The 25,514-nt window shown below is 43.9% G+C and overlaps 1 protein-coding gene across 1 annotated transcript; it reads right to left on the bottom strand.

Annotated features, from left to right (window-relative positions):
- Positions 1–1,216: 1,216 nt before the first annotated feature.
- LOC311324823 (eosinophil peroxidase-like) lies at positions 1,217–15,025 on the bottom strand (the record flags this gene model as incomplete). The annotated part of the gene is made up of 14 exons (XM_084457417.1): positions 1,217–1,650; positions 3,009–3,208; positions 3,366–3,603; positions 3,774–3,944; positions 4,070–4,328; positions 4,455–4,615; positions 4,760–5,117; positions 5,653–5,859; positions 6,305–6,419; positions 6,874–7,006; positions 7,113–7,297; positions 7,636–7,723; positions 8,062–8,127; positions 14,725–15,025. 14 exons carry the CDS (start codon positions 15,023–15,025, stop codon positions 1,217–1,219), a joined length of 2,916 nt encoding a protein of 971 aa, XP_084313543.1.
- Between the last annotated feature and the right edge of the window lie 10,489 nt (positions 15,026–25,514).

Here is a 25,514-nt window from a genome sequence, read left to right as displayed (position 1 = left end):
CCACCGAAAACATTACCTCTGGCTCTGCGCTGTCCCTGGGGCGGAGGTGAAAAGCTACTGTCATTCAGCATAATGGGTGACGTTGTGGTATAACATGAAACTCTTGTTGTGCTCAAAGACTAAAGTGTGAGATCCTACATAGATTTCCTACATAAACATATTTAACAGGCAGTTCCTTGGCCACCTATATAAAGTATTGACCTTGACCTCTAAAGATTATCCTTACATTTCATATTTAACATGGCTTTTTATAAAATGTTGACATTAAAAGTATGCTTTTTGTGTTGTACTGAAGGACAGTGTTGTTACAAAGGTTACTAGAAGTTGAAAAGGTGAAATCATCACATATTTAAGAGATTTTTTCACCTCAACGACATTGATGGAGCGTCTTCAAAGCTTGTTCTTTGATATACCAAACACTGTCACATGATTACCATTATGTGATATGCTTTAAAATAGCTTTTTACCTTTGATATACTGAATGATATTGATGAAATGCAAAAGTCGGGACAAAAGTTATTCAAGTTTTAAAATATTTTTTAGATACAGTATGTTGCCCATTTTTCTACATTGCAAACACTAATACAATTATGCCATGTGTGTTCATTTATATTAAATTTAAGGATGAATTTCTACAGTTTAATATCACTTTTGTCATTACACATTTTTGACCGAGACAGATATACTGAATGACATTGACACTTTAGAGCTCAATAGCTCCCTTAATTTAAAGGTACCCAATGTAGCTTTTGACCACTAGTATGCGCTCTAGAGCAAATTTGAGAAGGTGGTCCCCGAAAATCGCATACTACGTCATTGCGTCAATACACGGAGCACATAATAGTGCCGTTTTACACATCTTTGTTGTTTTCAAAACATTAGCCAAATATCATTTTGAGAAAAAATTACAAGGTAGGAAAGACGTTCTAGTGATTCAACATGTTTATTAGACTACAAGGAACCATATAATCGAGGAATTTCTAAAATAAACAAAGAACGGATTGTTTTGATTCACATTTCATTGGGTACCTTTAATACTTTGCCACACGATTTCTGGGTCAAAAGACGGGTAAGAGTTATATTTATACATATTTATCTTTTTTTGTTAAATGTATGGCATCGGGACACCAAATTTACACGTCACGTCTTTGACCCACAAAATGCTTTTTACCTCAGTGTCAGGTGTTCCTTGGTTGGCAAGCATCCATGATGGTGTTTAGATAGTGAAGATCATGTGGCCAGAGAAGAAGCTGTCAGCGATGAGGCCGCCATTTCCACTGCCACTGTAGTTAGCCGAGAGCCACACCTGGTCTCCCTTCTTGAGCGGCAGCAGGGTGCCCCCAGTGGCGGTGACATAGCCATTCTCCGTTGTGGTGAAGGAGTGCAGCACACGCTGTCCATTGCGTCGGAGGTCCACATTGCCCGTGTTCTGGAAGATCGTGCAGTAGAATTCAAACTCATAGACGCCTGGCTCCACACAGGTGAAGATCCCCGTCTCTGTGTCATAATGGTTCTGTCCATTGTAGATGACCTCATGGAAGGGAATGGGTAGGTCAGGTTTGGGGTTGTCGTAACCCAGGCGTGTAGCAAAGGCTGATTTGTGACAGAGTTCGCAAGGGGGTTCATTCAAACTACGCGTTATTCTGGGTCCTGAATGAGGAGAGAAATGGTGTCAGTCACAATCAACAGCACTGTCGCCACAGTAACATTTAGGAACATGATGATACACGAGGAGTCCTGATGTTCAGTGGGAGGAGGAGTGGTAGAGAAGGGTTACCTCGTAGGGGTAGCCCTGTTGGTCCTAGTGCTTGTTTGTTTTTGTTTGCTTGTACCGATGGATCATCACTGGTCCCTGTAGAGAAATCACCTTTAGAGGTCAGTGTCATCTACCTAATGTTGACTGGAGTCCTGCAGTACTCTACTCAGAGGACATGAATTAGCCATTCAGTTGAAGAGATCAGTGAGGAGGAGTGCTAGGGTAATCCCACCTGCTACTGTTAAAAGCATGCATAAGTCTTTCAGCGTTGGCCTGGGAGAGAAAAGGTTTTACCGTAGCAATGTTTCTCAAGTGATAAAAACATGTCCTTGTCATATTCTTAATATGGGCCTCAAAATTAATATCTGACTCAAACAGGACACCTAGGTTTGTGACTTAGCATTTGATGTTCAATGGCAGTGTTTTTAGGTGCCCAGATAAGGGCTGCTGACCCATTTTCATTTAGCCAAGTTTCAGTTAAAAACATGCGGTCTAATTTACGTTCACATATAAGATTGTTAATGAGAAACGTTTGCCAGCTAGGGACCTGATATTTAGAATTGATATTGATATATTCTCTGGATAGAGGGACTGACTCTAGGCACAGATATCAAACTGTCCATTTGGTCTGATCAGAGGTAGTTACAATGTCGGAAATCCTGCCAGATCCATTTGTGTGCACTGGGTCAATAGGGTTGGGGAGATGGATCGGTAGAATTTTCAACACAATGTCAACGTCTGAGAGAAGAAGCCATGTTCTCAGAGAGCAGCCTGGCCCCCAGACGGTTTTGGTGGAGACGACATCGACATCACGTTTCAATAGGCTAGATCTCTCCCAGACCAGTTTGAAGTTGGAGATGAAGGGGACTCCTAGGGAAGCGCTGTAGTCCTGTAGCCAAGTGTGAAGCTTGAACAGTCTGGACCATCTCTCAGCACCCCTTTGGTATGTAGGGGCCCAGGGATGAGGATCGTATATGTCATACTCAGAGAGGACATGAATTAGCAATTCAGTTGAAGAGATTGAGCAATAGTGGTAGAGAAGGGTTACCTTGTTGCTCTGTTGGTCCTTGTACTTGTACTGATGGATCATCACTCTTCCCACTCCCTGCAGAGAAATCACCTTTAGAGGTGAGTGTCATCTACCTAATGTTGCTGGATACATGTCCTACTCTAGTCAGAGAGGACACAAATTAGCCATTCAGTTGAAAAGATCAGTATTATGTGCAGTAGGAAAATCAAAACATCCACTCACCATCTACCTTCCAGGGGCTAAGGTCAAATTCAGGGATTTGTGGACAGGGTGTGTACCCAGAACCGCGGGGGCGGTACAGGAAGGGTTTCTCTGGGACTTCGGTGATACCAGTGTTGTCACAGATGATGCGAGCCAGGGAGGCCGTCCTCAGTGACTCTCTCTGTGCCACGGTGAAGACCCCTTCGTTCTGCCACCACAGTCTGAAATGGAATTTGTATTGTTATTTAACTAGAAGTTATAGCCCTTAAAACTGGCTATAGTCCTTAAAATGCCCAAAGAAAGTAACCTACTGACTATGGATAGTGTGGATGTGTTAGAATAGGCTTCAGATTATGCTGTTCTCACTCTCCTGCTCACCTGTCTCCTTGACGGATTCTCTTAAACTGTGTGCCGATGATGCAGGCGAAGAGGGGCCCCACGCGGCCTCCGGGCACGAAAGGCTCAGCCACGCCGCCCAGCCACACGTCAATGTTCTCAGGAGTCCCATAGAGCTCCATCAGGTTGGTGGCCAACTCAGTGTTGTTCAGCACCACAGCCAGCTCCTCTAAAGTTCTGGGTTGTGACAGCCCGCAGAACTTACGCCACTTGAGGTAACCTAGAACAATAGATAAAGAATAAACAGAAAAATAGACCGAAAAAAAACAGTAAAAATTGCTGCCCCTCATGAAGAAGATCTCATTGTATTCAGATTCTGTTGTACGCAATTAAAATCGTGCTAGAATGTGTAGATGAAGCAGAGCCAGCGTCAGAGCTAGAGGGCGGTACCTGGAAGCCCATGGTCCCGTCCACGCTGCATGTTGAGAGAAGCCAGGTCTAGAGACAGAAATTTGGTGAACTGGAACAGGCGGTCCCTCAGCTCGTCAGACATCATGTGCTGCTGTGTGTTCAGCTTGGCGTTGCTACCCAACATTCCCCTCACGATAGGGTCCAATCCACCTAATGGACACAAGAGGCAGGTGAGGCCAGCTGTGGTAACAGCTTTTGAGGCTATATATTTATATATATAGACGATTCATTATTTGGAAATGAACTTGTGAATGTTGAGAAGAGGAGTTGTGCACCTTCAAAGACAATTCTCCAGGAGGTAAAGAAGGCCTTGTGCAGCAGAACGCTAGGAAAGCGAGGGTTCTCTTTGTATTCCTCATCCAGGCGGACAATGAAGGGATGGATAGCCAGGTGACCAAAGCGATAGGCGGCAGTTGCGAACACATTGGCGATACTGGGGTCGACATCCTCAGAGTAGCCAGGATAGGAAGACAGGTTCTGGGCAACAAAGTCTGGCCCCACAATTTTGGGCACGAAGTCCCGGTAAGCGATGACCTGAGAGAGGAGTGTAAGTTCCGTCATCCTACTGAGAACCATGTCAGGAGAAGTACGTTTATCACTGCAGCCATAATAGAATGGTTTCTGCGGCGTGAGACACCATAGCTCCTCTCATTAGCTCACCTGGGCGTAGGCTCCCAAGATCTTGCGGGCCTCAAGGTACAGAGTATCTCCATCCCACTCAGGGTTCAGCTTAGCTAGTTCCCGTGCTAGACGGTTGTGCTCGCGTACCATCATGGTGTGCATGGTGCTCAATTGAAGGTTCTCATTGGAACGTTCATCACCTGGGACACAACAAGAAAAGACAGTCTTCAGCTAGGGATTTCAGTTTTCTTTTTTTTTCTTTACTATAGTTGCATCAAACATAAAATCTACCATTGCTATGTCACTCATCTGAAGACTGGCTTAAAGTTAGATTGTGACTTCACCTGCAAAGAAGCAGGGCACCTCAGTGGCATTGACATCGTTGGTAATGCGTGCACGGCTGCCACACACGTTGACCCGCTTGGCGGCAAATTGCAGGAGCTCACGGCCATTGTCATTCAATATAGGGTTGACCTTCATTAGGCCCTTGTCGTTGGTGAGGTCCCGCAGTTTCTTGGCCTTGGATTCCTCTGAGCTGTACACCTGGTCCATATCGAGGAAAGCTGACAGGCCGTTAATCTGCTGACGCATATTGCTGCTGCTGCCAAACTGTTGGTCCGTGATGCCTGTGCCACAGGCTGGAGCTGAGCGGAAGAAATGGAAACACGAGAACTTGGCAGAACGGGGGTCACCCTCGGGGATCTGTTTCAGATGAAAAAGAGAGCAGTTCGGATTGTAGTCCATATCAAATCAAACTTTATTTGTATGGCGCATTTCATACACAGAGGCAACACAATGCGCTTTACAGAGAGAAATGGGAGGGTGGGCATAGGTCCCACCCCTACTGTACATATTCCAGAGGGAAGCAAAAAAACGGTTTCACTCGGGGGCCAGAAAAGTGTGTGTGTGTGTGTGTGCGTGTGTGTGTGTGTGCGTGCGTGCGTGCGTGTGAGTGTGTGCGTGCGTGCGTGCGCGCGTGTGTACTGTATAAAGTGGGGCAGCTGTAGCTCAGTTGGTAGAGTGGGTCGTTCAATGATGGAAGGGTCAGCGGTTCGAATCCCAGCTCCGACTGTCCACATGTCGAAGTGTCCATGAGCAAGACACCTAACCCCAAAATTGCTCCCAATTGGTGTGTGAATGGGTGAATGAGAGGCCATTGTAAAACGCTGAGTGCCGCTAAGGTGGAAAAGCGCTATATAAGTGCAGTCCATTTACCATTTACCATTAAAGTACTGACCTTAATGGGGAAGCAGGGCTCTGAGTTATCACAGCTCTGGTCACAGTTCATGCCAGTGCTGAAGGAGCGGATGCTGGGGGAGGTAGGGGTGATGGTCAGTTCGTGGTCGACCCACTGACCAAAGAAGGCAAACATCTGGGTGTAGAGCATATCGGTCTCCACATCACTATTGGCGGTGTGAAAAATACGGTTGGACACTTCCCTCACCTGGAGGGATAAAGAGAGAGATCACACTGGTGAGAGCCATAGTCAAGATGTATCGCTGCTTCCAAAGTCTGCCACCTCATCCTAAAAAGAAGAGTAGCTTTCATGAGTACTGGTCTATAAACTGACCCATTTCTATTCCTCTCTATTCATTTAGTCCTCATTCTCCTTTATACTGTATTTTGTATGTCCCTATACTGTATTGTATTCTCAATTGTATCGTTGTATGTGTGTAGTACTATAATGTACGCTCTATTCTATTTTGATTTGTAATTATATTGTGTCTCACAACTCATTGTGAGTGGTCCTTAACTTTTTATTATTGCACTTTTGTACTAATGTGATGGAAATGTTTGTTAAGGAGTGACACAAAAATAAAGATTTATCTATCTATCTATCCAACTTCGTGGACATTACAACTAGTACTGCTATGAAAAGGATATCGTACCAGAGGGAGCAGGTGGCCGTTGACTTTCAGCTCAGGGTCCCAGCCCTTCGGCAGAGAAGTGCCATCCTGGTACTCGGCAGGTAGCCAGCGGGCGAAGGGTGTGCTGGCACTCCCTCTACGGGGATTTTCCCTAAAGAGTGGAGACAGGATATCAATCAATCAAAGCTTTATTTGTATAGCGCATTTCATACCCAGAGGCAACACAATGCACTTTACAGAGAACAAGGGAGGTGGGCATACGACCCACCCCTACATATTCCAGAGGGAAGCAAAAAAACAGTAATCACCCGGGGGCCAGATAAGTGAGCTGCAAAAATTCTTCCCTGACCCCTCTCAACAAGGCGATCGAGCAAGCTCCTGGAGTATGTTTGAGATATGTTAGGATATGAATGATTTTGGTCTCAAGTGAGTTTGTTGGGAATGTTTATTTGATAGATAAAATGAGAATCCTAAGAATTGTTTCGATCTTAGAATTGCCACTATTTCCTCTCACATCACCAGTCTCACATCGGTGCTTTACACTGAGCCATTACAAGTGAGGTGAGGTGGTTCCTCTGGGGCTGGCTCACTTGTTGTTGCAAATAGCAGTTGGAGTGCGGAACTTGTGTACATTGGGCATCGTCTCACAGGAAGGACGTTCCACCCTGGCAGAGCAGCCAGTCATTTTAGCGATAGCCTCCATATTCTTCGGAGAGATCATGTCTGAGTGGAAGAAGCAGAGAGTCAGTGCTTGTAGGCCTGGGTTGAGAAGACCCACCTTCATGTAGTTTGTGCAGGTGTGGAGAATGTGAGGGAGAGAGGAACTGACCTGTGGCGTTGAGGGAGCGCTTGTGGATGCGGTGTTCCTGGAGCAGCCCCTCCTGGATCAGTCGGATCGCTTGCGCCATGTAGTCTGCAGAACGCACGGCTGAACGAGTGTCACCCGTCGGCTGCTTAAACAAACGCAGGAGGTCTGCGGGGCCGGCAGCATTTCTCTTTACTCGTGCTAGACTCCTGCACATCGTAGAGCCAGAGCAGGGACATGAGGACACAGTAGAACCTCTTCACTGGTGTGGAACCTGACTGACACGCATCTAGGTTCCACTCTAACGTGTCTACAGTAAAATAGACTAATGGGTCAGGCCAGCTGAAAAAGACACTCATGAATATTCTAATTCTACAGTGTACAAAAAGATAAGAAATCTGTTATCTCTAATTTACATATTTTTCACAGGCTTATCTTCTCTAGCCTGTCTTTGGCATCCTGATCATGAGATCTTACATTCTTTTCTCTCACTTGTGAATAACTGACTACCTCTCCTGTGGGAAATGTCAATGGTTCAGTCACTTACTCTCTTCTTGAGAACTCGTAGTCCTGGTCCACTTTTACCTTAGCGTCATTCACAGCCTTTTCGATTAATTGTATGCTCAGATTAATTTCTGAGGATGGAATAAGCAAAACGTAATAGCGAGAATTTATGTGATTCATGTGATTGTCAAAATTTGAAATGTGTACACTCAGTCTAATAAGTATTTTTAAACTTAAGAATTCAACTGCCTGCTAAAATCCACAAAAAGAATTGTAGTCTTCAGAATCAGACCTACATTTTCACATCGGGAGGAATTTGGCTTGATGGTCTTTCTACTACAACCCTTAGCTAAACATGTTTTAAAGTGTATTCATAGGCGAAATAATCTATGTTGTCTCCTCCCGGTGTGAAACTGCCAGTCAGTCTTTATGGCTTAAAAGTTTGAGAAATGGTACTAAGATCACTCACCGGAATTCACCTGGCTCAAGCACAGGCACATGCCCACGGCCAGGAGGCAGAGAAACACCTTCATCTCTGGACAAATAAGACAAACATAGACAAACATAGTTCTTAAGCACGCCTCACAAAATATACACTTTATAAGCACTAACCATTAAACAAGATATTCCATCAGCAGTAGGTTCATTCTAGATTCTTCACCAGATAGATTCGATATTCTTAGCCTATTGTTTAGTAGGTAATCAGGCTGGTCAAGGATCTGACCCAGTGATTGACAGTAATTTGTGTGACAGGCAAAGCCTGAATCAGTTATTGAGCACTTCTCAGTAGCTGGGCCAGAAGAGAAAAGAGCAGAGGAGGATATAGGAAAATAAACATGTTTTCGATTTCTGTCCTATAGCCTAGACCTACATCAGTTGCATATCAAGCAGTACTTTATATTACATGCTTCCCATGAATGTAGATAAAAGATTCAGAAATCAATTTAAGCTAGAAAAGGTCTATTTTCTGAAGAAAATGCTCCCACTATTTTCATATTTTCGACTGAAAGGAATTTCAAGACCACATAGCAGTAAAGGTAGGGCTATAAATGGTAGAAAGGTGGATTTTCACTTAATTGGTCACCCAGTTTCTGCAATCAGTTTGACACAATTAATTCATCTGCAAAACAGACTGTACATTTCCTTAAAAAAAAAAAAAAGTTTTGTCCCATGGGATCTCTCCTGTCCGCCTGAAAAAGGAGGCAGAGAGGAGAGGAAGAATCATGGCTAAAGTTCAAAAGGTTCAAATCAAAAAGGTTCATCCTCAACTCGAACCCTGATCTCCTGCTTGGGAGTCGCTTAGTCCACTACACTACCGAGGAACTTGAAAGTGTGGGATGTCATTGTGTTTTTGTTCCTATGGAATCTCTCCAGTAATTCCAAAAAAAAGGGGAAAGGAGAGTGAAAGGAGGGAGGGAGAGGGATGGAAAGGCCGAAAGTAAACGTAGGAATAAACCCACAGGCTAGCAGAGCATGTGGGTATGGTTTCCCAAAAACATCCCCACCGGGGCCTTGAACCCCGATCTCCCCGGTGGGAATCCAACACTTTCACCGCTACTCTACTTGTGCAGTGGAGATTGGCAGGTTGATTTTGGTGTCCTTCTTTATTTTTTCAAGAAGTACTACAACAATCCTCCCTCCTAAGCACTTATTATATTTTATTGTATTGGACTGTATTTTAGATTGCTATTCTTGCACTTTGCCTTCAGCACTAGATTATGCTCTTAGTCACTTGTTTTAGAAAGAAGATGCACTTGTGAGTTCTGGCAAGTAGTAGTACATTTGCTTTTCCTACATTAAATGCACTTATTGTTAGTCGCTTTGGATAAAAGCGTCTGCTAAATGTCTGTAATGTAATGACATTTTGGTGTGCTGGGACTACTGCCTCTTGTGGTGCCAACAGAGAAATGCAGGTCAACATTCAACAGAGTAAGGGAGGGAGGGAGGGAGGGAGTGACAACCCGACAAACTATGGTGCAGTGTCTTACAGCCACGCACAAAAATAGCACACAATGATGCTCTCTTGGACAGCATAATATGTAGGCTACCCCATCAACAGGCACACCGGCAAAATACAGCCACAGACAGCAACTCAGATGTGGAGCTTGAACTTGAAGGTAACCCCAGTTAGGCTATTTAATTAACCTAGCTATCTGATGGCCAAAACTGTTTTCATGCAGATTATGAACAGGCTTCCATCGTGGCTAGATGTAGTCGCAACCTGACGCGCCAGATGAGAGAAAGTAACAAAGTAGCTTAGCCTATGAGCTCAAGTGAGAATGGTTTTATGAGGCTAAAAAAGTTGTTTGTCTCAATAAATAGCGTACGTGTTTTTTTTTTTTTTTTATTAGCCTATTCATTTACGCCCATTTCTCTTGGTTATGACTCGCGTACGATAATTTTTAGCCTCTACACGATACTTCAACATTTCCCATCTGGCAACGCTGTTTCGTGCGAATAGGCCTCTTACCGCGAAACTAAATTGGACCAGCTGGGTAGACTTAACGCGTTCATAGCCACCATCATACCGTTTATCAGTTACCGCACGCATGGTTGACACCTTAATTGCGGTTGTTTGGTTTTACTCGAGCGAGCTAGCGAAAAGTTATCCTGGATATGTTGAACTAGCTTCGTAGTAGGCTACAGGGACCAGGGCAATGATTGCCAATATGACACTTTCATCTGGCTGGAGAACGCTTTATAAAATAACAAGTTGGCTAGCCCACACAGTAAACATGTCCAACTCCCCAACGCATGTTTCTTTTTGACAAGTGGAAACGTTAAATTCCATTTTTCAATGACAATAATCACACGTATGTTTGTGTAGCCCTAAAAATCGAGTAGCCTACTCTCCGAGTCTCCTGGGGCGTTGAAAGGAAACGATACAGGGCTACGAATGGTTAGGGTTAAACACCCAGTCCTTTAATAATGGTAAACCGACACGGGAGTCATACAACATCCAAAACGATCAGACCAGAGAACACGTTCTTCTCCCTGCCTAACAGATGTCTACCCCGAATTCAAGTCCCAAGGGGGACTCTCTACTGTATGAACTAACATCTCCAGAAGAGGAATAAGTGTGAATGTAACTCTATCCATAATAATAAAATATAAACTCACAAAATAAATACAAATGTAGTAAATAATCAATGACAGACAACACTACCAAATAATGAAATACAATAATTATATAGGGTTACATTTGTATAACTCTTGGTATTCTCTCTCAAAGTCAATATAAATTGCAAAGCTGCATCAAGTTTAGCAGCCAATTCTTCAGATTAACATTATTTTAAATATTTCATATATACCGTGTTAAACAAGTGCAATTATTCACACAACTCTCCTTCCAAATGACTAGTCCAAATGACTAATTTTAATAAATTATAGATATTGTTGAAGCTAAATCACCATAGCTGACAAAAAGGAGTCCAGACAAACAAAGAGATAAAGGGATTGCATGTTTACCTACAACTTCCAAGTCCGTTCTTTGCAGAGACGACTGATCTTGGTGAACCACATTCTGTTTTGGCATCATCCTTATATAGTCCATAAATTGCATGATTGGAGGCACAGCCCTCCAATCCTCAAGCAGGGCTTTTCAAGTAGCCTACTGGTGCTGTGAAAGTACATTTCCTCCTCCTTAGTTCCTCCTCCCTCTTCACCTGAAACATCTTTGACAGACAGGTTCTCCACTGTACCAAGAACAATTTAATCAGACAAGTCACAAGACAGTGCCGTGAGCATTCTGCGAGTGGAGGAAGAAAGTCTGAATATTACATTACATTACAGTCATTTAGCTGACGCTTTTATCCCAAGCGGCTTACAATAATTGCATTTAACGTAGGAAATGAAACCGCACACTCAAGCTCTCGATGCTGGGTGATTTAAACAAACAAACGTTTCAGCCTGGTGGCCCCCTGACATCACTAGTTGATCAGGGCATAGACGGATCATGAAAAAATGGGCCCCTGGGCCTGGACGTGTAGAGGGGCCCCCCTCCCTAGCAGCTCCCCCCCCGCCCTCCCTACCAGCTCCCCCCCTACAGCCTCCGCCGCAACACTGTTGTTCTCAGTTTGTTTTCTTTAAAAAACTGGAAATGTGAGGAACCTGCTGTAAAGCATCTGACTGCCTCTTTTTCTTTTCAAATCTTTCGTTTTGCTGCTCCGCTTAATACGTGACGGTATTCCATTGTACATGTACGGTTCTTTGTCAAGATCGAACAGATTGAGTCAATTGACCTTGTGACCTGCACCTGTGTGATCTGTCTCGAGTTCACAAACTTTAATAGTGCCCTCTATAGACTAGTTTTATAGCCTACTCATTTATCTATGGAAAGGTAGCCTACATTCCCACCCATTAGATTAACGAGTAGGCTATAGAAAATATATAGCCCACACAAGCTTCTCTTTTTTTTTTTTTTTTAAGACATGGGCCGATATAAACTGTTCAAAATATTAATGTTTTTTATGTTTGTGTAAGGAATCTCACCCTAAATTTCTATCGGTGTCCCTGCAACAAGAAATGCAAAGGGCCCCCTGAGGTCTTGGGCCCCTGGGCCTGGGCCCGGTAGGCCCGTTCGGTAATATGTCTTTGAATCAGGGGTGGGCACTATTTAAGGTGCGTCACCCATGGATGCGGTAAGACTTTGACAAAGTCTGCTAGGCCGAAACGTTGTCTATTTGATTAAATCACCCAGAATGGAGAGCTTGTGTGTGCAGTTTAATTTCTTTATCTAATATATTTGTTGACCTCATTTGTCACGCCGATGGCAATAGATTGCCTCATTAATATTATCAGGTTCCCTCCCTATTAGCATTTGATCTGACATGTTGACAAATAGCCTACTGTAGATGCTTTTGCCTTTGACACCAAATCCTCTGCCATCGTCTTGTGTAACCAACTCGCCTCAGCCCTATTTTCACTTTCCTTCACAAACTTTTGCAAACCATTTTAAACCTTTTTTCAGTTAGTTTTATGTTCGCCCCAAACGTCTGCAAACCTAAGCAAACGGTCTGAAAAGGTAGTTTGATGAATAAAAATGGACGCTGCACTGAGGGAAGTATGAATTGTATGATTGATTGAATGAATGAAGCCCTTTCACTTGTAACTAACCTTAAGGTTGAAGATTTACTAATGCTGGAGGAAGAAGAGGCAATCCTCAACAGCAGACAAGATGAAAAGGGGAAGTTTAACCTCGTCCGCCAAGAGACAGTTGATCCGAAGCAGCATATTAAATATAATCGTTTTGTGGTTGTCCACCGGCTAGTCAACCAATCAAATAATAATGGGGTGATAGACATTAGAAATTGCAGTATGGGCTAGGTACGAGCCAAGTGGCTCACAGCCAGTGAGATGTTCCAAATTACGTCAATGAACCAAAAATGTGTTTCACAGAGTATAAGCCTTAGGCTAGCAACGGAAAAGGTCATCTGAATATCTGTGTTGTGTCCAGTGGTTGTAGGTAAGAACATTTCCCAAGTCACACCTAGGCAGTTGTATGGCAGATAGCACATTTTGAGTCTGAAGTCAGTCCTTGTCAACAAGACAGACCAGGTGTACCTGTTACAAATCTTTTTAGTCTTGTGCCAAAAGGGTTTAAGTGAATCCCCTAACAGTCATTTTCATGCAACCAGTGGGTAAATCTTGCATGCCCCTTTGAAGGTCAAAAAGAGCTTTTTACATTAGAAAATATCCTTGTGAGTTGAGTGAATTTGAACCGAATCGACCCCAACCCCAAAATATTCTCTCAAAATGTATTATGCCGAAACAACGGTTACGTATTGTACAGTAACCCTAGTACTATGAGTGGAGAGAAGCCCCACAGGGCAAGCTCCTACTGACTTGAGAAACCCTAGCCAGCTACATTGACTGAAGAAAACCAGACCAGGTCAGGTCAAGCCTGGTTTATGGGCGGGGCCGGCTTGTTTCTCTTCAGGACTGGTTAGTAGGACGGAATCAGCTAGCCATACCACTGGAATAGCTGTGAACTGAAATTACATAAAATAATGTCTGATAAATTAAGATAGGTCCGCTAGTGTGGTGCATGATACAGAATAGTTACAAAGTACTCCTTCATTACCTTCATCATTACTTAATCATTATTTTGTGTACCTGTAAAGTCAGACATCATACAGAGTAGCATACCGTGTAGTCCTTCATTGCCTCATTACCTAATCATTAGTTAATCATTAGGATCCAGAGTTAATCAGTAACTACTCATTAACTAATCATTGGTTCCTCAGTAACTACTATAGTAGTCTCCAGTCTGTTCTCTAGTAGTAACCCATCATTATCTGCTATACAATGAGGGATTGAGAGTTAATCAGTAACTATACTCATTGGTTCATCAGTAACTACTATAATAGTCCCCAGTCTGTTCTCTAGTAACCATGTGTCTCTAGCCCTCTCAAAGGCCGAGTTGTGGGGTTCGTGGCATGTATAGTGGCGTGGAGGCGAGACACCGCCCGCTGGGGTCACAGCAGGTCGGGGGCAGTACAGTGACGTCTGAGCCACCCACCTGCACCCACCGTCAAAGACCGTTTGTCTCTAGCCCACTCAGGGGCCGAGTTATGGTGTTTGTGGCGTTGATAATGGCATGGTGGCGCCCCCTCGGGTCCAGTCGATATCTGACCTCTCAGAACCGATACTTGACATCAGACATCTGATACCTGACAACTGATAGCTGACATCTGACAACTGATACCTGACAACTGATACCTGACCTGTGACAACTGATACCTGGCATCTGATACCTGACATCTGACACATGACACCTGACACGTGACAACTGACAACTGAGCACATTTGCATGCACGCTAATAAACTGATCATTATCTGATTCATGGAATTACCAGATTATTCAAGCGGTCATGTAAACAGCATAATGCGATGTGCTTTATCGGATAAAAGACATTACCACACCTAGGCTTTTGCCCAATAGTCCGTTTTATTTGGTGCATGTATACTGTTAATCTGGTTTCTTTTCATTGTTTTATATCTGCGCGTGTGTAAATGGATGTAGATAGAATGCGAGAGGATGCAGTCACTGATATCTGACAATTGATACCTGACATCTGACAACTGATACCTGACCTCTGACAACTGATACCTGACCTCTGACAACTGATACCTGACATCTGACAGATTCTGCAGTTGACAGATTCTGCAGTTGCAGCGGCCTCAACAGTGACATGGGACATCCACTCTGCTTCTGCTGCATGGGGCCGCAGCACGCCAAGGCGGGTCTGGTGCCGTCTCCTGACTGCCAGGCCTGTGCTCTTCTTGAGGCTCTGGAGAGGCTTCACCGAGCGCACTTCTTTGACTTTGCTGCCGCCTCCGCCGGGGAATGACAATCCTGTACCCGTGGGAGAAAGAGCATGACTGCCGGATCGGCGGCACTGGGCGAGGGGGTATGCCGAGGTGATGGCCATGACGACTGTAGACCCTTAGCCCATCCCTCAATGGCCGAGCGTGCTGTCCCGGGCCGCTTTTGGCCTGGCTATTCAACGGTGGAGATTGTCTGGTAGAGGACTCTCTCCGGCAGTGATCAATACTATTCACAATGCGCAGGCGGCTTCCACTGCTATGGTCTACTCTGGCAAGTGGGGCTCTTTTACATGCTAGTGTGGCGAGAGAGATGTCGCTCCCGAGTCTTGCTCGAACGAGATGTTGGAATTTCTCCAACACCTAGACTGTAGATCATGAGGACGGTCTAGCAGCATCCACTATTAAGGTGTATGCGTGCTCTATTTCTGCGTGAGGGGTTTGCCAAGACTACTTACACTTGTGTCCTGTGCGTGCGCTTACCTATTATGTTCAGCGCACGGCTGTAGTCCGGACTACCCTTATGTGACTGGATCGCCCTCTGCCTGGGACTGTTCAGGCATACTCTACGAGGGGCGTGGCCACGTCAATTGCCCTGCTGAATGGAATGTCTGTGGTGGACATTAGTGAGGCGGCAACTTGGTTGTCACCGTCTCCTTTTGTCCACTGTTATCTTTTGTCCATGTCGTCTGTCTCCGTGGCGTTGTCTGTGCTTGGCACAGATGTCAGCGAGAGTCAGCATTAGACATGAGGTCTAGGTCAGGTCCGCTCCTGTCCTTTTGGGGCTAGGAGATGCTCGGACGGGTAATGTTATGGTGTAACCACGTCCGGTCCGACTCTCCACTCACATTCTTTTCCTTGCCCTCAGCTGGGATAAGCTGAGTGTGTGGGGTAGGGGTCAGTGCTTGGGCTGGGCCAACATTTAGTATGGTCTCACCTTGGAGCCCTGGCTTGTGTCCCGGATACAACACAGATATTCAGATGATCTTTTCTGTCACTAGCTTAAGGCTTATACTTGTGAACCCATGTGAAACACATTTTTGGCTCAATGACGTAATTTGGAACATCTCACTGGCTGTGAGCCACTTGGCTTGTGCCTAGCCCATACTGAAATGGCTAGTGTCTCACACCGTGTCATTATTTCTCACAGCTTTGAATGGCTGGCGGTTACACAACCACAAAACTACTCGTAGACATAAATAAATATTTAAAATGCTGCTTCGGATTAATTCTCTTTTGGCGGACAAGGTTAAAGGAGAATGCTCGTTTTTGACAACCTGGACCTTATTTACGGCATATTATAAGACGTTTCACCCATCGAGATAACTTTGGTGTAATTCGGAGGCCTGTAGAAGAAATGTAAAATCCAGCGCGAGCCAAGTATATCCATGTAATGGCGGTGGACGGGGCACTGTCAGCTGGAGCAACGCTTGCGCGCTGTGCGCATGCGTGCTGGAGCAAGTGGGGAAGCCATTTCGTATCATGACAATATCATCTTTGATGCCTTAGGTGAAACTGAGAACCCCAGAACGTATGTGGCACGAGCCTATCAGCAGTGGAGAGATTTCATGGGAAACGATCCTGAAGAGAACAAGTTGGAGCGTGCTGTGCTGAGACAAGCTCCAAGAAGGTATGCCTCAGTCCATGAGGAGTAAATTGGCGGAAGTGGTTGGCCTGGGATCAATGGCAAAGAACATCTACATTGATCATATTACCCATCAAGTGGAGCATTGTCGGAAAAAGGAACGTGCTTTGAAGGAACTAGATGCAGAATTGAAGAGGAAACTCACTCAAACCTAGCCCTTCTCAGTCCTGTTGTCGCATTCTGCTCGCTCATGCCAGACAACAGTCCTTTGCCAGTCCTTTGCCGGTCCATTCACTTTGCCGTCAAAATAAATCGGTGTCGGCCTAGTTAGGAGAGGTGCTCATATTGCTCATAGTGCTATATGTCAGATAAACATGAAACTTCACTTACCTAAGCAAAAGGGTCTATTTTAACAAATGCTGGGTTTTGAAGCCTCTGCGCTACCAGTAAATAACTTACTTAGACGCGTTCTGTCCGAGTGAAATTATTTTTCCGAGGTAGTCTTCTTCTGTGGTGGTGGCGGTGCTTTGAAGCTTCAATGCACCGCCATGAAAGCACTTTGAAGCTTCAAAGCACCGCCACCACCACAGAAGACTACCTCGGAAAAATAACTTAAAAATTAACTCTGACAGAATGCGCGAATGGACCGGCAAAGGACTGTTGTTTGGCATGAGCGAGCGGAATGAGACAACGGGACTGAGAAGGGCTAACTCAAACCCAGCTAATGGATGGAAAATGTTTCGTTTTGCAGAATGAACAACTACAGATTCGACAACAACTTCAACAATTGTCAATAATGCAACCTTCACTTTCATTCCCTGTTTTTCAACAGTCTCAGACATGGAGAGACATGGAACAGGCTTATTATTCATTCTGAAGAATTCAAAATCAATTCGGAAAAAAAAAAGCGGGGGGAGGTGAAGAGGAAGTCGATCACGTCATTGGACAGGCGTCAACAGCTCCAAGCAATGCCAAGAGTCATGTCATCAGATGATGACGACAGTCTACCCAGATCGATGTGAGCAGTTGAAGGAAAGGAGAAATCAAGCAGGAAGTGGACATGGCTTGAAGGTCAAGGAAGGACCTGTGCCGTGGAAATACGATGGACAGTGATGCAGGAGTCTACAGGTGCATGTAGGAAGTGAACAACAAGAAATCAGTGACAGTGGCAACAATAACCTTGACGGTGCAGAAGAACAGAGAGTCGACCCCCACAGTACAAACCACTATAAAGAGTGTTGACGGAAGATGTCTGGAAGGAAGTAATATGAATCAATTACTGGTGTGTCAACGATCCATAACACAACAAGTATTTCTTACTTCTCCATCATCCATTTTTGAGAAGAGTGATAACGGACTCTCCACCTACGTTTTCACCTCTGAGCCTGAGCTCATTCCTGAAGTTGAATGTTAAAGAAGCAAGCTAGTAGACTCTGGAGCATGAACCATCTTTTTGTTCAGATAAAAAATGTCATATTGTGTTTGGTTATTGATGCTTTTATGTTTAGTTATTGTGTTCTATGAATTTCATTCTCATAATGTTTTTGTGAGGAGTTGGCTTTTGGCCTTCTCTGCTATTGACCCCAGTCTGTGTTGAGTGTTATTTTTCAGGTGCCATGGACCCTGGGCACCAGGCCTTTGATGAGCCTGGATTACTCCTTCCTAGGGACTGCCTGACACCTATCGTTTGTCTATTAACCTTTTGTTTAATCTTTTCTCTCTTTCTGATATATGTTGGAACAGGAGATTACTTGTTGTTTAGCATTATATGTAATTTCTGTTTTCTTATTCAATCAAGCTTAAGGATGTCGCCTACATTTCACCTGTGTTATAGATTCAGGTGTGTGTACACGACTCCTTGGTTAGATTGTTCCGTTTTGTAATTTGGGTTTAGTTTCTTACTATTGGGGTTTTCCATTTTTTTGTGTGGAATTTTGTATTGATGTTTTCAGACTATCCTGGAGTGCATTGTGTGGGTGACCAAGGAGTGGTTGCCCCCACCAGCGCGAAGCTATGGACTGTGTGGAGTTGGATTAGGTCACGAATGACTTTGAGGGTCATTGATGGACATTCCTGGAGTGAACTCCCTGTTTCAGACGGGGTGAGCTTACCATCTTGCTACGGACATTGTTCTCTGGGTGTCAAAGAGGATTACGCCACCTGGGGGATTGATGTGTGAAGATTGCTCCACCATGTGACGGGATATGAGACAACGCTGAGGGCTGTTCTCTTTCAATAGGGGCTATGTGCTAGTAACCTCTGGCCCCTAGATAGCTTTGCTGCTGTGCGATTTGGTTGTTTGCATGCGTCTTTTGGATTTTGTTCTGTGAATTGTTATGTGTCGAGGCGTTAGGGCGCCTCGAAGGGGGGATATGTAGTATATTTTTACACTGTATTACATTAATCACATGTCTGTATTACTCTCATGTAGTAATCATTTTTATAGAATAATGAATAAACCTCAAATTAGTTTGAACTGTGTTAATTCAAGGCTCAACAGAGGGCCTTTGTCTTTGTCTCTGAGTCAGCATGACCTAATGGTCACCTCTGAAGTGATTACAGTTTGTAACATGATCCCAGGAAGTACCCCAGAAGCCCCCGTGTCTGAAGGGGGGCAAAGATCAGCTGATACATTGACCATTCAGAAGACTAGTTGATCTTTTGTGACCATATCTGGCATTGATGAACATCCCCTGTATGCAAATGTGTTTGTCATGCGAGTCCTGGCCTGGAGCCAGTTTAAAAGCTGAAGTCACGACACTATAAAGTTAGTATTGCTGAAGTTCTGACCCCATGTAATAACCGTTTTTTCTCCTGAAGTACTTTTTTACTCGAAATGTATTCATTTGAAATACACTGCAACCGCTACCATTAATGTTATGGAAACTGCTGCTAGTTGTTGTGAGCTCATGAGCCAACTGGCTATCCCGCTCTTATTGTGCTGGATTTCTTATTGTGCTGGATTAGCATTGGAAGCATTGGAACTGATGTGTCCAGGCAACAAGATCTATCTTAATTTATCAGACATTATTTAATGTCATTTCAATTCACATCTATTTCAATGGCATGACTAGTGATGTAAATGGATTCAGTTCCAGACAGATGTTTTCCAGAAGCCATCAAAGACGCTGGTGTTTGATAAACAATAAGCATTCTAAGGTTACAATAGCCTTGAGCCGTACTCTAAGGCAAAGAGAACAATACATTACATTGTTGGGTCTGTCCCAATTCAAGGGTTGCATCCTACCTAGGCCAGATTTGAAGGCTGCTACGTCACAGCGGGGCGACAAGTGCTGTCCCAATTCATTCAGCCTACGAAGAGTCCTCCGAATGCAGGATGCAACCCTTGAATTGGGACAGACTCGTTGTTGCCAAGTAAGCGGTCCAGACGGAAGTGCAGTCCGGATGATGCAGCTGCCTAACATTCAATGGTTCCGCCTTTTAAAGGGCTTAACACGTTATCAGAGGGAGGGGGTGACATATCAGATTGTGTAGACGACTGCAATCATGTATTGCAATAGCATCTAGGTCAGAATTAAACTGTTGCCTGGACAACCGCGGGTCCTGTGTCTGGTTGTGCAATTGCATCTGCTGTTTACTACTTAGTGAAACGACTGGTCGATCAATCAATCAATCAAAGCTTTATTTGTATACTGGTCAGTATAAATGCTGCCAGGAAACTTCCCTATATGGACTCAACTTCAGTGGGATCTATTTCTATGGCCTTGCAAAGGTCAGCAAGCGCAATCCAAAGGTGAATTTTGTATATACAGCACAAAACTACTTCACTAGCTTCCGTCCTACCAGTCCTGAACAGAAACAAGCCAGCCACGCACATAAGCCAGGCTTGACCTGGCCTGGTTATCTATTAGGCATATGTGCTGTGTTACAAAATGTATTTATCCAAGATGTCACATATTAATGAAAATGTATATGAATACTATGTATAAATAATATAAATATTCATAATTGAATCATTTCAACGTCTTTTTGAAAGAAAAACTGTGTAGCCTACAGTCTGTTTAACGGGCAATGTTGACATGTGGACTGAGCCTTTCTGGTTACAGGGGGGTCTTGTGGTAAGAGCAAGGGATATCTTTTTTATTGGCCTCCAATCATAACCACAGGTAGAATAAGGTTTAGGATTTAACCATAGATGTATTGATTTAACTCACCTTGAAGTAATAATCTCTGAGAACACTGTAGATGGCGCTGCAGGTCTCGGATGACATCGGTGGAATGGCCAACGTAGGCAAGGCTCTTGTAGCTGTCACCTAGTTGGATGGTTAATTTAATTAATAACTTTATTGAGCAATAGTAGCCTAACATTAATAGAATGTAGGCTATAATCTGATAATTTAGCAAGGATCTCTCAGCTGTTGCCAGGAACCGCAGGGTTATCATCAATCTCTCTCGTCCTGGGGAAATGCAGTCTCGGAAATTGGTGTTGATGTGATGGCGAAACAAGGCTTTCTGAAACTCCGATCCTATTAGGCACATTGTATTGCTCGAAGCCTCATCAAATGCTTTGTACGATACTGACACCTGCTGGCAAAGATAATTTAGAGCAGCCAATATCACTGTGCACCTGTTGGAGCGTTGAAACATTACTGATATAACTGATTTTGATTGACAACTTCATCACTGATTGTTTAGCTTTTTTTGTATTGTGGCAACCCAGGGGACAGGGAAGACCACACCTTCCAAAATGGCAGTGGAACACAGACCAGGGAAGCAAGTTGCAGAAAATATCCAGAGGTTATCCCTTTAATAAACGTAACTTAGTGTTACAAATGAAAGATCTCAAACAAAATCCACACATGAAGCAGCATGCTTTCTGCCTCACCCCTCTTCTCCCAGGCTTCTTCTGGCCTGGGTTTTCTAGCTTTTGGTGAGGGGACGTGGCTGATTGCTGAGGCAGGTGTGGACAATCAGCCCAGGTAGTCATTACTTTCAACTTTTGCAACACAGCTAAGATTCATTATTAGGCTAGTTAGCAACAGCATTGCATGTTGTAACGGAAGGTTACCAAAGAGTTTGAGTGTGTGGGCACCAAAGGCCAGGCAGACATAATCAAAATGCAAATATTTATTATGAAGATCGCAATTGGATACAAGTAGGCTACAACACCCTAGACTACCTAAGACCTCTTGGGCCTACTCCAGGAAACTGGGGGTAGGGACTGGCCTGATACCCTGGCCGAGGGCTAATCCGTTCCCTAACATATCTAGAACCTAAAATCGTCCCTATCTATCCCTGGCTAACAGCTGTACAGTCCCTATCCTATCCCTATTAATAATATTAAAACAATTCAAAAAGGGATCTCTATCATTCTCCAGTGCCCTCAACCAAACACACAAAGGAGGGGGGCAGCATCTCTGTGATCTCCCAGCAGCAACAGCACTTCCAGCAACCAACCCCCTCTGACCAAACTAACTTGCCTTTTGTAGTCCCCATAGGCGTAGTTTTAAGGTATGGACGCTATGGACATGTCCATACCAAAGCCACGGAAACACGAATTGTACCTACCAAAAATAATACAGAGTGAAAACTGTAGTTTTTAATTACCATTCACAACTTGCGAAAGCAAAACGGTTGGGAATTAAGGCCTGGTTGACAGCTGCGTTCAGCAAGCTATCCAATCAACAACGAGTAGCCTACTTTCCCGCCTCCCTCGCCTCTGTGACCCAGCGCGTGCCTGCCTCGCGTTCCCGCCTCCCTCGTCTCTGTGACCCAGCGCGTGCCTGCCTCGCGTTCCCGCCTCCCTCGTCTCTGTGACCCAGCGCGTGCCTGCCTCGCGAGCTCAGCAGCTCACAGCACATCGAGCATCGACTGTCGGCAACAGCGGGAATTTTGATTAGGCAGCAAGTACGATTGAAGTTATTGAACAATAGGGAATAAAATACGTTGACCGACAATTATTTTTCTGTACAGAGTTGTATCAATGATAATAGTTTGCGTCCTACTAAATGCCTATGTAAACTGTACTGTTAGTGCTAGCTGGTGGTGCAGCTAGTCAGAGCTAGCTACTAGCTATTAGCTATAACGTTAGGTCTCGTAACGTTTGCTGAGGCAGAGATAAGGTGCTGTAATGTTGTCATAACAGTTTTCTTTAGCTAGTAATAAATCAGTTTTGGTATAACCGTTGCAAACTCCTAGGTTTGAGCAATGACTAGCTAGGTTCATTCGCCCACTGAATTGCATAGTAGGCTAAACAAAGAGACGTACGTCTGGTTTGTTTATGCAATTCAGTTCAATAATACAAGTCGAGCGTAATTATGTTAATATTTCATATGCTACACAGAATAGGCTGTAGGCTACACGGAAAAGAGTGTTTCATGTCTGCAAGTAGTTTGATATTGTCAATCATTTCCCTTTTATAATAGATGGTGAGTGGAGGGCAAAATGCCACCAGAAAAAAGAAGACAAAAATGGACATTAGATTTTTGGGGGGGTCAAAGCAGCAGAAAGGCAGGACCAGGAGAGGCAGGAGATGCATCAGGGTAACAGGTGAGATTATAGTCTGACTCAAGAGATGTAGGTTTTGTGGATAAACCTTGTCATTCGTTGTCACATTGCCCAATCAGTGGCGACGGAAATTAATCTGATTCGGCCACCACCCAGATTCCATCCCGACTACGTGAAACAACAACCGAGTGTGTCCCTACCAAAGCTCAAATCAAACCTACACCCCTGGTAGTCCCACTCAGTAGTTTGGCCGGTTAACACAAGTGCTCTCACTCAAGTCATTATAAGCCCACCTCCCTCTGGGGTGTGGCAGATAAACAGTACACACGGCGCGGGGCCAGTATACTCCTTCCATGACACTGTCTTTGGCTGTTCGCATTACATAAGTCATTTAGCGGAAACTTTTATCCAAAGTGACTTACATAATTGCATTTAACATAGGAAGTTAGTTTACTACTATTCACCAGAACTCACAAGTGCATTTCATCTCTAAACAAATGATTTAGAGTATAATCTGGTGGATAATGTAAAGTGCAAAAGTAAATAGCTAAAAAAAACAATAGGTGCATAAGAGGGACAATCCTGGTAGTACTTCTTGAAGAGGTGAGTTTTGAGCCTATGGCGAAATATGAGCAGTCCTAATGTTGGTGGGCAGTTCACTGTGTGGCCAGGACAGAAAAGAGCTGTGGCCATGTCACAACCTCAAACCTTGTTCCATCTCCTAACTGTAGCAGTTAACAGGAGAACATATGCCTGCACCCGTTTTTGTATATACAGTATGTGTACACCTAGACCAGGGGTCTGCAACCTGTGGTTCTGGAGCCGCATGCAGCTCATTAGCCCCTCTACAGTGGCTCACTGGCTTTGACAAACATTATATGGAAATGAATAACTAAATAAATATATTACTATTAAATATATTTATTTATTTATTTATTACTAAAGATTCCCCAGGCAGAGCTGGTTGATGCTGCTAGGGAAAGGGATGTCTGGGGCCCCCTGCTGGAGCTGCTGCCTCCGCGACCTGACCCCGGATAAGCAGATGAAGATGGATGGATATTACTAAAATAAATGGTCATGTTGGCATTCAAGTTAGCTAACTAGCTAGATAGCAGCTAGCCTCGTGAGACCATCCTGATTTTGTGAGCTCACATTCTGTTTCTTTCGCAAATCAGTCTGGATACTCTCCATAAAGATCAGTTTGTGCCAGATCAGAAAACGATCTCGCCAATCAGCGTTGGTTGTGAGGAATACAAACAGGCAGAGTGGGTTTAAGTGTGAAGACAGTGAGGAGCAGTTGAAGTTAGCGCATGATAGATGGTGATACACAGATGGTTCATCCAATCACCTGCCAAGTAATTTTGGAAGTGTCTGCCCTTTTCCAAGCAATACCAAAGCAGATTTCCCAGATGATTACAGTATGCAAAGCAAACTATCTGGTGTCAGGTTAGATAGCAGCAGACTGCATAGAAATTCACCAGAATGCAGGAAATTTAGTGTTTGGTGCTCAAAATTTCCCCCTTGGACCCCCAGACACCCCTACCCCCCTTTATGTGTCCTCCCTGGGTGCATAGGCTACCACCACGCCTGAAAATAAATCTAAGGGGAAGCATTACCTTAATTTTAAGCTCAAATATGTTTTGCGGCTCCAGTCAGATTTTGTATTCATTTTTGGCCAAAAATGGCTCTTTTGATAGTAAAGGTTGCCGACCCCTGAACTAGACCCTCATTTTTTTCCATTTATCTCCTTCCTCCTCTTACTCCACCCGACCCCGACAAAGACAAATACAGACATGTTAGCATATAGACTAGAGGTAACAGAGGTGCATTGTTTCAGCTTTATTTATTAAATTACTAGAAACAGACACTGGCCGCGTTTCCCGATAAAGAACCTTCTTAAGGAACCCTTCTTAAACAACCCTTTGTATGGGAGTTAAGAAGTACTTTAAGTGCTTCTTAACTCGTTCGGGAAACCCGGCCACTATGTGACAGGCATAAGAAAAGAAAACATTTCCATTGTTCCTTCCACTCTTCTCCTTCTTTAGTCTCTGATCTCATCCTCCCGTCAGACATTTGATAGATGGTGCATTCTGGTACACTCTGAATTGCATGATGTGAACAGACACATAATGTACCCTACATTTTCCATCACTGGGAAATAATTGTTTTTTAATGTAGGGCCTACTTCTTTTTTTTTTTTACAGATGTGTTTTAGGTTTCGATATCTGTCTTTTATCCCTGTCTACACTCTTGTTTCTCCTTTGGTCTCACTCCTTCCTACTCTCTTTCTGTCCTCTTCTGGTCTCCCTTTTTCAAAAACATTTTCAGATGTCAGAATAGTAATTTGTCCTGCTGATAATGGATTGATCAAACCAAAGCCAATGTCAAAGTCAGATTTATTTGTCACATAGGCAGGTATACATTGTAAGTAAGAAAGAAGTAAAAATGCAGTAAAACACAATAAAAACAAGTTTTAAAATCAGTCAATAAATTTTAAGTTTTTAAATCAAGTAAAATGATTTTTAAAGAGTTTAGTGCAATGT

This window comes from Borostomias antarcticus (genome assembly GCF_949987555.1).
Source record: "Borostomias antarcticus genome assembly, chromosome: 23".
NCBI lineage: Eukaryota > Metazoa > Chordata > Actinopteri > Stomiiformes > Stomiidae > Borostomias > Borostomias antarcticus.
The sequence above is the reverse complement of the archived record's forward strand: the minus strand, read 5'-3'. Positions and strand labels throughout refer to the sequence as shown.